Genomic DNA, 12,297 nt, shown 5'->3' with positions numbered 1-12,297 from the left:
GAGGCCCATTGTCTGCCAACCCTGTATATGATCTTGGATACACTCTCCATTTAGACATACATAATTGTTTAGCTTGTTCACCCATCTGTCCGTCAAACTTCTTTTTTTTTTTTAAAAAAAAAAAAGGCCATGCAGTCAGAATCACAGCTGCTCTTTGGGATTTTGGGAGCTGGTGCTGGTCCTGCCTGCCTTGTCACCTGGAGAGAACAATGTCAGCCGGTGGGCATTATAGAAATCGGTACACCTTTCCCATTGCCGTCCTGTCTTTTCCGTGTGTGGGATGTCTAGGCATTTCTCACACTCTTTTCTCCCCCTGCTGACTCACCTGCTGGTCCGAGGAGCCCTTCCGTCCACCTGGCACTTTAGGGCTTGTCCTCAGCCAAGGCACAGATGCCCCTTGCTGAGGACCTGGGAGGACTCCTCTCCATAGGGAGCCCCAATCAGATGCGTCTTGGCTGCAGGACCCAGGCAGCCAGCCAAGAAGGGCCGGAAATGGTCCAAATACTCGCCTTCCTCCAATAGCTGAGGGGAGGGAGGCCCTTCAGAGAGGCCATTTTATAGTAATACCCAAACGAAATCTTTTGCTATAGGGGGATGAAGGGTGGAGGAGAAGGAAGCACTTCTTAGGACTGAACCAAGAAAATGTCCTTCTACGTGAATGGGCTTGTTAAAATCCGATAGCCTGAGAGCTTGCCTTCTGCCGACTCCCAGGCGGATGTATGAGGCGTTCCTTTGCTAGGACACAAAGCTGTGTTATTGGCAACAGTGATACCTGGACCTGACCTTCAGAAAAAGGTTAAAAACAGTGTCCTGGCAAAGCCTGTCTTCATCTGCATATGTATGTGTGTGTGCGTGTCCCACGTGCCCTATGTGTGTGCTCTCGCCTTGTGCTTCGTGGAGGCTGTAGGGGCTGAACGCAAGGGGACAGGGCAACGTTAGCAGACTTAGTTCAAGTGGCTAGCCTCGCCTTAGAGAGCTTCCAGACTAACCTGACTTTCCCTTTATTTGCAGAACATCAGTTGAGGAGTTTGTGAACTTTAATCTCCAAATTTTGTAGTGGATTTGGGATGGGCTGTTGGGATTGTTTTGGCTCTGTGAAACCTCATGACCAGAGTTCTGGGAACACTCTTCCTTCATCTTCTGTTCTTTGGTTCCAGCTGCATGATGTATGTGGAGAAGGCTCCTGATCTATGGCTAGCCTTCTAGCATGAAGCCCACACTTGCCAATTAGTGGTCACCTCTCCCTAAATAATTAATACAAGCACAGCATTTAGCTTTAGAATCTGTATAGCACGTTTTGTTTACCCCTTCAGTCATGTGCGAAGCCTGTCATCCCAATTCATGGATAAGGAAAGTGAGACTCAAAGAGGGTGTGTGACTAGTTCCTCTTAGTTAATAACCCAGCCCCAGTGACCCTCAAGGTGGAGGGATAGCTCCCTTTCCCCCCCTCTCTTCACATGCTGCCTCTGAAGGAAGTAATGAGCTAGAGGGGTGGTGGGCTGGCCTCCCTGCCCTCCTCGGTGGCCCATTCCATTGGTCCGTTCTGGTTCTCTCCAACATCCAGCCCCCAACCAGATGTTTGGAGCAGAGAAAGCAGATGCACATCAGCAGCTGGGCAGGAAAAGAGGGCTGGTGTCACAAGGGGATGTCAGGTCCTGAAGGGGGAGAACAGCTGGTCATGAGGCTTTATGGCACCTCCTTGAATTTGTCCCCCTCATTGGGGAAATTGTGTGCCATGAGATCCCTGTGGATCTGTGATCATCTTGTGCCTGGTGTCCCTCTTCCCTCCCCATCATCCATGGAGGAGTGGGGGTGGCCCGCACCTGCCTGTCAGTGACACAGTGCTGAGTGCTGGCTGAAAGGAACCATTTGAAAGGCTCTTTGACATAAGTTTCAGATCCCCCTTTGGCGTGTGGTTCCCCTTTACCCTTAAATCTCCAGAACAAAGCAGGTCTTGGACCAAAGCTTCTGGTTCTAGCCCCCCTCACCCCCACCCTTTATTGTCCTCTTGTTCTCCCAGAGGTATGTGCTGCTTGGAGGGGCCTGGAGGGCTGGAGCAGTATCCTCATACTATGCTTTATGCCTTTTACATTTAATGCCCTGCTTATGAGAACAACAAAATGGGAGGCTGGACCCCAAACCATTCCTTTACCAGCCCATCTTAGAGAGTAAGAGAGCAAAAGAGAAGAGACCCCAAAAAGAGAGCTTGAGAATGCCAGACCCAGCTATTGAGCTAGTGTACACCCATGATGCCCCTGAGCCGAGGAGGCCTTATGCAGTAGTGGTTGAAAGCCTTGGCTCTGGCTTCAGGCAGACCTGGGTTCAAATCCTGACTCTACTGTCATACTAGCTGTGTGGCCTTGAGCACATTGCTTAACCTCTCTGTGCTTCAATATTCCTTCTGAAAGTAGAGTGAAGATGAAGTGAGGTGATGATGTGAAGTGTCTGGCACAGGGGCTGGCACACATCAGTGTTCAGCAAACATAATTGAGGCCCAGAAAGACGTAAGTGACTGGCCTCAGGTGCTCAGCTCCTTCAGGGCCCAACTCATGTAAAGTAAGCATTTCTGTTTACTACTCTTCAGGGCTGCTGCAAACCAGTGGCAGCTTCTTCAGGCCCAGCTTTGTAGAGCTGACAGGCCCTGGAGACCCCCCTGAATCACTCAGCTAGTCAGTTATTGAGCACCTGCCACACAGGACTGGAGGCTGATGAATAAACCAGGCTGAGGCCATTGCAGGCCGTGTCAGTAGGCAGCCGTGTTGAGGGGAGGCTGAACCAAGCCCTGATGTATGCACAGCAGCAGTGTTTACAGAGGCAAGGAGGACAGGCAGCCTGGAGGATTGCAGAAAGTGGGGCCCCAGTGGGGAAGGGGGCAGTGAGGGAAATCTAGGGTATTGACCTTGCTGTTGTGGGTCTGGGGTACCCTTCCCAGGCATACAGCAGTTCTGCACTCTGCTCCAAAGACCAACCCCCTTTGTGCCCCTGAGGTCAAGGTATTTGTGATCTAGGAGGCTCAGAGGCTGCTTGGTCACATTGTGTTTTTCAGAAGACCCTCATTCCCCACAGAGTACAAACCAAGCAGAGGAATACCCCCCACCCCCCGGGCTCCCTGTCTAGGGCTGAGGCATTTCTGCCCTCAGGCCTCCTGTGGTGGCAGCAAGCGAGGCCTGGAGGCCTCAGCATGGCCCCAGCCAGCTGCCCCTGTCACCCCCTGCCTCTCAGGATTACTCAGCCTTCACAGCATCTGTCACGAAGATGCTAAGTGCGTTCTTGATGGCCTCTCTTCAGGAAAGACCTGAGCTGTGTGGCCTTTTAAGAAAGGCCCGGTGGTACTCCGTTAAGCCTCTGATTGTGGTTCTGTGTGAAGAAACCATAAACCAAAGGAAAAGCTATGGTTCAGCTTTGGTCTCAGAGCTTTTTGTCAGCGTCTGCCCTGAGTCCTTGGGCTTGGAATTTAATGCGGGCTTGCGGACAGATGGGGAAGCTGGCCTTTCCCTCCAATTTTGTATGGATTGATACTGAGTAAAGTGGAAGATCCAAGGAGCCTCTCATCCTGCTATCTTTAAGTGCTGGGTTCTGTTCTGAACTTTGTCCTTAACACAGGGGCCTTGGGGATGTGCCCAGTGCAAATTATTCCTTCGTGACAAAATCCCTGGTCCCTGGAAATCATGATTCTTCCACCCAGACCTCGAGCTTAAGAGTGAACATCCAGGTTTTTGGAAGCCCAATCATTTTCTAAAATGTTTCCGATGGTCATACCCATATCAGGGCATCTGTCCCTAACACAGGAAGGGGGGAGAGCGCTCTCTGGACTGACCAATCCAGAAAGCAACTGTGGTGTAGAAGGCCTCTGTCTGCACCTGCAGGAACTTGTTGCCTTTCTGTTGAGTCAGAGCTGAGTCGCAGTAGGGCACATATCTGACTGCCACTTGACAGGAGCCCTTTCCTCACCCCTGGTCCTAGGGAATAGAATCTGGTATTTTTAAACTTTGTTAAAATTTTAATGATGGAAATAAAGATACAGACTGAATAAAACGTTGAAACATTGGAATGAAATAGTACGCCAAAGCACGGCTTTGTTTAGAAACCATTTCCTCACCTCTGGTCCTAGGGAAAAAAGAAACTGTTTTTTTCTCCTCCTCTCCAAGGGCACAGGCAGCCCAGGAACTAGGCGTTGAGTGACTCTCTCATCTCTGCAAGGGGCCCCCTTTGTTTCTCCTCTAAAGACTGAACCAGAAGCTCCATGTCACTCCTGGGGGGCCCCCACCACAATGCCTTCCCTTTCCCTTCAACCTCATCCCAAGGAACAACACAGAGGAAGTTGTCATAAATGGCACGTTCTGGGTTTTTTGTTGTTGTTGTTAATTTCCCTACAAAAAAGCAGCAGTTTATTTTCCTGGAGAGTAATTCCCCAAGCTTTAAAATGGAATGGCCTAGTTTGATTCTTAGACCAGTGTTCAGCTCAGGTCTGGGACACTCAGACCCTCAGGGGAGAAGAGACTTGTGGTTGAGGACCATTTTGTGTGTGGTTTTGCAGCGCCACCTGCTGGCCATGACATGTCACCTCTTCCTACTCTTGCTGACAGTTGTCAGAACAGTTCATCTGAAGCAAAAGGAACTTAATAAAGATACTCAGAAATCCATTTCTGGTTGGCCCTTTCATGCCTGTAACTTTCTGTATCTGCTTGGCCTTTTCTGAGACTGCCTTGTATTAAAATGACTTCATATCTCCAAACCCCAATTGTCAAAGTAGGACTGAACAACTGAATTCTAAAAGCAGATACATCAACCAGGAATCAGAGGGTAGATGTGTGTATCCAAAGCGGATAATCTGCCTATAGTTTACCAGTAAGACCATGTGTCTTTGAGGGGAGGAAGTATTAGAGAAAGTGGCTTGGAATATGGGAAGGAAATGAGTGTGGACAAAGAACTCTTCCTTGGGTCTGTGGCTGGTCTGGAGTTTCTAGGCAAATTGGCTCTAGTTCTGCAGCCACTGAGCCAGCATTTATGGAAGCTGACATTAAACAGAAATGTAACTCCCACTTACTTGAAAGGGATAAGGTTACTCCCTTGTATGGAATGGGTGGTCTCCTGGAAACTGATGTTTGGGAGTTTTTGTGAATTAATTTTGAGGGCACTATCAGTGGGTTGTTACCAGAGCAGCAGAACACCTGGATTCTGCATCTCACTTCATCTTTGAGACCTCTCCCAAGGGAATAAAGCAAATACTGTGTGTGTAGCTCAGGTCCCCTGTTTCCCAAACCAGAGAGTGGATGATTGCTTCAGTTTTTGCTTTAAAGAAAAGATGAGGGAATAAAGAATGTGTATGTTTCTATGGAAGCAGATTGCCAGGTCTTTCAAGACAGATTAATTTGGCAATTTCTTTTCTTTTTCAGAAACCCTTGCTGTGGTGTACTATTTCATTCTAGTGTTTCAACATTTTATTTAGATATTTATCTGTGTCTTTATTTCTATCATTAAAATTTTAACAAAGTTAAAAAAGTGTGCTTCACCATTAAGTGTATTTGATCACTCACCGCACATAGTGTGCATTAGAGACTAGAGGGGATGCAGGCGCATGGATAGACCTGTAGCTAATGCCTGTGAATTCCCTCTGCTCTAGGCCTGGTCTCAAAGTCCTCTCCCAAGAAGCCTCGTGGGCGTAACATCTTCAAGGCCCTTTTCTGCTGTTTTCGTGCCCAGCATGTTGGCCAGTCAAGCTCCTCTACTGAGCTCACCGCATACAAGGAGGAAACCAACACCATCGCTAAGGTACCTATATCAGGGTGGTCAGGATGCAGGCGACAAGGGATTGGTGGTGGTACAGATTAAAAGGGGGCAAGGTGGCTTTGTTGAGGTTGCAAGGCTCTCAGGCTCAGAGGAGGTCCCACTACTGTCCCTTGAGTAGTGGCCCATATCATTTCTGTTGCTTCCCATTTAGGGTGTAGGCCTCCACATCCAGATATCCCTGTGATTTATGAGGGCTTCTGTTGTCCACATCCTGCCAGTTTCCAGGCATTGTGCAGGGTGTTTTGCATATGTTGTTTTGTATGATCCACTCAGCAGTCCTGCAAGGAGATTCACCAGATTTCCACTTGACAGACGTGGAGACTGAGATCCAAAGGGATGAATCATATAGTAGTGGCAGAATTCAACCTCAGATCTATCTTGGTTGTAAAGCCTTTGCTTGTTGTTTTCTACTACATAAAGCTACCTTTTCAGTTACCCAACTTGGAGGGAACTAGGGAATTGAAACTCTACCACTATTCTACCACATTCTTGATAACCCCTTCCAGTAGTGCCACCTGTGACTGAAAGAGAGGTATTTGTAAATGTGTGGGCATTTTTTATACATTCCTATGACCAGAAGGTATTTCTGACATTTTAAGGGTAGGGCCAACCCTGTCTAAAAATAATTCTGCCCCCAGGACCAGTGATGTCCCTTTCCAAAACACCAAGGCCTGGCCCATCCTTCTTCTCTCTCAAAACCAGGCTAAAGACATGCACACCAATGAAAAATCACTTCATTATCCAATAATGAGGAAAGGGTAAAATGAGGTGCATGTAACAATGTTACTAGACAATCAGTTCTTAAGAGTTTGCAACATCCTGGAAAAGTATGGGGTTGTAACACTGTTGGAAGGTTATTGGGTGGAGCAAATGGCTAAGCGCACCACTACCAGCCCAAGAAGTTAGTGGTTTGAATCTACCCAGAGGCACCTCTGAAGGCAGGCCTGGGATCAACTCCTAAAGGTCACAGCCCTGAAACCTTTGTGAAGCAGTTCTGCTGTGACATGCATGGGTCACCATGAGCCAGAAATCAACTCAACAGCAATTGACAACATACATATATTGTTAAATTATATGGAAAAAGGCTGCTAAAAACAAGCTTGAAGGAAACAGTAAAAGCCAAAATTAAGTTCTTTTAAGTGCTACAATTTTTTCTTCTTCAAGATTTTCATCAAGAGCACTTAATACTTTTTATAATCGCAACATTTTTATTATTAGCAAAAAGGGAAGAAGGCTTTCAGAGCTCTGCACTCTGCCTCCTCTCATGCTTCAGGTATCCATAATGTTGGTTTATTTGATGTTCTGTGGGGCTCAGTGCTCCCTGCATTTTCCCTCAGAAGGCATAGAAAACATCTTCTCAAAGAGAAGCCTGGATTCAAGGACTGAGCCAAGAGATTAACCCACCCGAGTGAGTAGCGGAGATCTTGGTTTTGGTGTATATCATTCAGGCTTCTGACGCCCTATCCTGAATCAGCTGCTTGAGTTCCTGTTTATCAGTTTGTCCAGCTGAGAATAAGAAAACCATCTTCTCCATCCCCCTCAGGCCTAGTGTAGAAAGGAAAGTGGCCTTTCCCCCTTCCTGCCCAGCTCTTGAGAAAAGCTGCTTTGTCATAGGAGCTTATGGGTTGCTGGGGTCTTGGGGTAAAGGTTCCCCTTGATGCTTGAGGCAGAAACAGTAGTTTGGGACAGGGCAGGGGAAGCACTGGCAGGTTGGCACTGACTGCCTCCTTCTTTCCTTCAGTCCGATCTGCTCCAGTGTCTCCAGTACCAGTTTTATCAGGTGTGTGAATCTGGCAGGGTAAGTACTCAGAAGCCCAGGACCTGGGGATCCCCAGTTCACTCCACAGGGTGATCCCCTCACTCCTTAGTAGCTGTCTGGTCACCTCCCCACCCAGGGAGGCCATTTGTTCTGGATATTTGCTGAGGGTCCACTGTTTGCAAAGCATGTTCTAAGGAACTGCTGGAGCTCCATGCCCTCTTCGTACAGTTCATGTGCATCCCACCCTACCCCTGACCTCCACTCCAATGTCCAGATCTTTTAGTTGTTCCAGTGGGAGGTCAGAAACCAAGCAGCCAACTCTATCTTTTCTTTCTTCGCCTCTTTCTTCACCTCCTAACCATCAAGTGGTGCCATTCCTGGGATAGTAAAATTGAAGGTCTTCCATCTCCGTGATCAGCCCAGCTCTTCCCAGAGCTCTGCTGTGAAAGGAACAATTGGGCTTTCTTGATAGGCAGAGCTTAGCATCCTGGCCCCTCTTTCAGATCCCAGGGACCTGCCTGCTCCCAGAGGTGACAGAAGAAGATCAAGGAAGGATATGTGTGGTCATTGACCTGGATGAAACCCTTGTACATAGCTCTTTTAAGGTAACTCGACATTAGGAGCCCATCTTACCCCTGTCTGTGTGACCCCAGCTGTTGGTGCTGTGAGGTGACCTGAAATTGAGGATAGAGGCTGGCCAGAAAGGGGGTGTGGGGGTGGCAGGCTTTGGTATTTTGGCCACCTTGGCATCACAGATATCAGGAGTCAGTACCCAAGAAAGCCATGTGGGAACCTCCTCCTCCCCCTAACAAGTGCCAATCCCAGTGGCCACACAGTACAGAAAACTCCAGGGCTCCATACAGAGCAGGCCTAAAAGAGGACTTGAATCAACATTGGACTTTGCCCCTCTCTGGTTTTAAAAAGCGGGTATTTGTTAGCTCAAGAAGGCCCCAAATCTCTTGCAGCTCAGGTAGAATTGGGAGGTGGAGGAGGGAAAACCATCACAAGGGGATCATACCCTGTAGCGGTGTGGTGGGAGGAGCTTCCCGGAATCTTAAGATGTGTTCATCCCTGCCCCACTCGGGATGGGGCAGTTGCTGTGCAGGGCACTAACTGGGCTGTGGTAAGGCCTTCATGTCAGCTCTATATCATGCTCACCTCACTCACTTTTCTGCCTTCCAGCCAATCAACAATGCTGACTTCATAGTGCCTGTAGAGATTGAGGGGACCACTCACCAGGTGAGCTACTTGCCAGGCCACCCCTAACCCAGAGGGTGGGCAGCCTGCCTTCTGCCATCCACCTGGGCTCAGGACCCTCCACCCCCCTACATCTTATGTAATTTCAATCTCTCCCTTTTTACTGGTAATTTCACTTCCAAGGCTTCCTCATCTTAAAAAATACGTATTTCCAGCCTCATGTCTCCCTCTAATTGCCATCCTTCTATCCTCTTTGTAACCAAGCTATCTGAAAGAACAATTTGCATTATTTAACAGTAATAATAGCTATCATTTATTGGCCACCCCCCATGTGGCCATACTATTACATGATTTATTATATCTTCTCTAATCCTGAATAGTTGATGTCTCTCCCTGTCACAGGCAAGGAAACAAGTGTAGGCTCTTTTCTCTGCTGGAATGCCCTCTTCCCCATGTCCTCCCATACCCCCACCCCTACCCCACCCCCACCCCTGATGTGCCATCTAGCTAGTCAGTTCCTTCCTTCCCAGCCCAGGCCTCTACTACTATGAAGCCTTCTCCAGGCCTCCTCCCTTTGGGTCTTTACACTGGATTCTGCCTGAATACATGCTTAGTACATACCTGTCAAAGAATGTTAAAGTAAACAGAGTAAGAGTCTAAATAAGACCAGACTTCAGTTATGCACATAGCCTGCTCAGTCTGGGGTTAAGAGTCATGTGGCATTGATAATGAACAAACATTTACTCAAAACATTTGCCCAGAAGGGACCAGCAGAAACAGATGTCCTGGTAGTTCTGGTATTTGTTTGCATGGCCCAGTAAAATAGTAGAATTACTTGTAGAAAAATGCGGTTTAAACTTCCATGAGTTGTCATTCCTATCCTGTGTCCATTAGAAGCTTTCTTTTCTCCCAATGAGGTGCTCTGCTAAGCACAGCTACAGCCTCCACCTAAAACCAGGCTTGTCCCTTGGACTGCCTAGACCCTGTCCACCAGCCCTTTATAGTCTAGTTTGAGAGTATGTTGTTGTTAGGTGCTGTCTAGTTGGTTCTGACTTATAGCAACTCTTTGTACAAGAGAACAAAACACTGCCTAGTCCTGCATCATCTTCACAATTGTTGCTACATTTGAGCCATCATGGCAGCCACTGTGTCAATCCATCTCATTGAGGGTCTTCCTCTTTTTCACTGACCCTCTGCTTTGCCAAGCATGATGTCCTTCTCCAGGGACTGGTCCCTCCTGCTAATATTGGTCCAAAGTATCTGAGACGGAGGTTCATCATCTTCCCTTCTAAGGAGCATGCTGGCTATACTTCTCCCAAGACAGATTTGTTTGTTGAGAGTATGGAGATACACAAAACCTGTGGGAAAACAACTGGCAGATACTGTGAACTCTGGTTAATGAGGAAGGGCGTAAATAATTTTAAAAAGTGGGGGCATGAAATTAAAATGAGGGTGGCTACCTGCAGAAGGCAAATTTTCAGCAAAGAGTTGGGGTGAGGGGGTGTCGAGCATGGTGAATAGATAGGAAGGAGGGAAGGACATGTTTAAGGTAGAAGAAATGGCAGGCTGAAGGGAACAAAGATGTCACTGCCAAGAATAGAGGGTTCCTGCTGTGGAGCTGAGGGGGGCTGGTGAATTGGTGGTGATTTGGCCCAGTCCAGGAGGGACGCAGGTCCGGGCTCTGAGCTGGGCAGTGAGTGGATAAAGAGTGCTTTGAAGGAAGTGGCTCTGGTAGCAGCTGTGTAGGCTGGAGGAGCAGGAGAGAGACCAGAGGAGGGAAGCAGTACATTGCAGAGGGATGAGGAACAATTAGCCAAAGAACCCTTTAGGCCAACATGTGCCCGAGATCATGGTGGATAGCACAGAGCATTTGGGGTGGATGGCAAGAGCAGGCATGACACAGGATACAAGGGTGAGAAGCTGCATGTGTCTGGTTTGAGGCCGTTGCAGGGAAAAAGTCACTTCTCCCTGGTACAGTTTGGAGAAGCTCTATGAGGGCACTGGGTTTCAGGAAATGTTTGTGTTGTACCAATGGTGACCTGGACGGACTGTCCTGCCAGAGCCAAGGACAGGAAGTTCCCACAGAGGCTGTGGCTGGATTCAAGTAATCCAGGATAGGCTGTTTCCATCTGTGAGGCCTATTCTTGATTACTTGTTTCTGGAGGCAGCTGATGGTCCGCCGCTGAAAACAGATGGCTCCTGAGACATGGGCATATGTGTTTCTTCCTGAGCTGGGCAAGGTTAGGCTCACAAGCTAGCAGAAGCCTGGGGAGGGGGTGATGCCAGTTCCCTGGTCTGTGGGGCAGGAGGCTTCTGGCCAGGTGGTGTGGGTGGCTGGGGTATGGGAGTCTGGGCAGAGGAAGGTCTGAACCTACTTGCTATTGTTCTTTGTGCAAGTGGTAAAGGGGACTGATGCTCCAGCCACACAGGGATGTCTCTAACAAGCCATTCTGCTTTTCCTCAGGTATATGTGCTCAAGAGGCCTTATGTGGACGAGTTCTTGAGACGAATGGGGGAACTCTTCGAATGTGTCCTCTTCACTGCCAGCCTGGCCAAGGTACCTGGGGGCAGAAGGGGAGAGGAACCAGGAACAGACATGGCTGCACAGGGGTGGTACTGCAGCTCCTTGCTGGTCCATAGGATGCAGCAAGGGGACCCGCATCCAAACAAAGGTATCTTCTCTCCTCCCAGTATGCTGACCCAGTGACAGATCTGTTGGACCGGTGTGGGGTGTTCCGGGCCCGCCTGTTCCGTGAGTCCTGTGTATTCCACCAGGGCTGCTATGTCAAGGACCTCAGCCGTCTGGGAAGAGACCTGAGGAAAACCCTCATCCTGGACAACTCACCTGCTTCTTATATCTTCCACCCGGAGAATGCAGTGAGTGGTCCAGATGTATCCACCCTGCTGGGGCTGGGAAGTCCCTACCCAGGTTAGGAAAGGGAGTGGGAACTGTGGGCCTAACCAGAGAGGTGTACCACCCTACCCTGCTGGGTCTGGGAGTCCCTTCCCAGGTGGGAAAGGGAGTGGGAACTGTGGGCCTAACCAGAGAGGTGTACCACCCTACCCTGCTGGGTCTGGGAGTCCCTTCCCAGGTGGGAAAGGGAGTGGGAACTGTGGGCCTACAGGAGAGGCAGACCTACCCAGCCTCCAGGGGCTCTCTGATGTGAGGGAAGGGAAGCTCTGGCAGTCAGGGGATTTACTCTACCTTTTTCCCTGCTGCAGGTGCCTGTGCAGTCTTGGTTTGATGACATGGCAGATACTGAGTTGCTGAACCTGATCCCAATCTTTGAAGAGTTGAGCGGAGCAGAGGATGTCTACACCAGCCTTGGGCAGCTGCGGGCCCCTTAGCCTTCCCAGCTTCCAAGCAACAACCATCCCAGTAGGGGACTTTGCTACATTGTGCCTTTATGATCAGCCAGAGTGAAAGCTGCAGTGCCTCGTCAGATGAGGCCTGGACATAGTGACCGGTGGCTGGAAAGAGCTTTAGGACAGGTTTGGTGCCAAGTGGGTAGATAGCAGACCAACAATAGCCAGAGATGGGTACCTGCTCC

The 12,297-nt window shown here is 49.0% G+C and overlaps 1 protein-coding gene across 1 annotated transcript in view; it reads left to right on the top strand.

Annotated features, from left to right (window-relative positions):
- Positions 1-12,094, top strand: part of CTDSP2 (CTD small phosphatase 2) — a 21,990-nt gene extending 9,896 nt beyond the window's left edge. Inside the window, exons 2-8 of the mRNA XM_007950064.2 lie at positions 5,624-5,772; positions 7,532-7,570; positions 8,053-8,154; positions 8,732-8,788; positions 11,211-11,303; positions 11,438-11,623; positions 11,969-12,094. Of these exons, the coding sequence (XP_007948255.1) occupies positions 5,624-5,772; positions 7,532-7,570; positions 8,053-8,154; positions 8,732-8,788; positions 11,211-11,303; positions 11,438-11,623; positions 11,969-12,094 (752 nt within the window). The remainder of the gene's footprint in view (positions 1-5,623; positions 5,773-7,531; positions 7,571-8,052; positions 8,155-8,731; positions 8,789-11,210; positions 11,304-11,437; positions 11,624-11,968) is intronic.
- Positions 12,095-12,297: the final 203 nt, after the last annotated feature.

This window comes from Orycteropus afer, unplaced genomic scaffold (genome assembly GCF_000298275.1).
Source record: "Orycteropus afer afer isolate SDZICR_OR568_19922 unplaced genomic scaffold, OryAfe1.0 scaffold00261, whole genome shotgun sequence".
In the NCBI taxonomy this organism is placed as follows: Eukaryota; Metazoa; Chordata; class Mammalia; order Tubulidentata; family Orycteropodidae; genus Orycteropus; species Orycteropus afer.
Note: the sequence above shows the minus strand (reverse complement) of the source record. Positions and strands in the feature narration are given on the sequence as shown.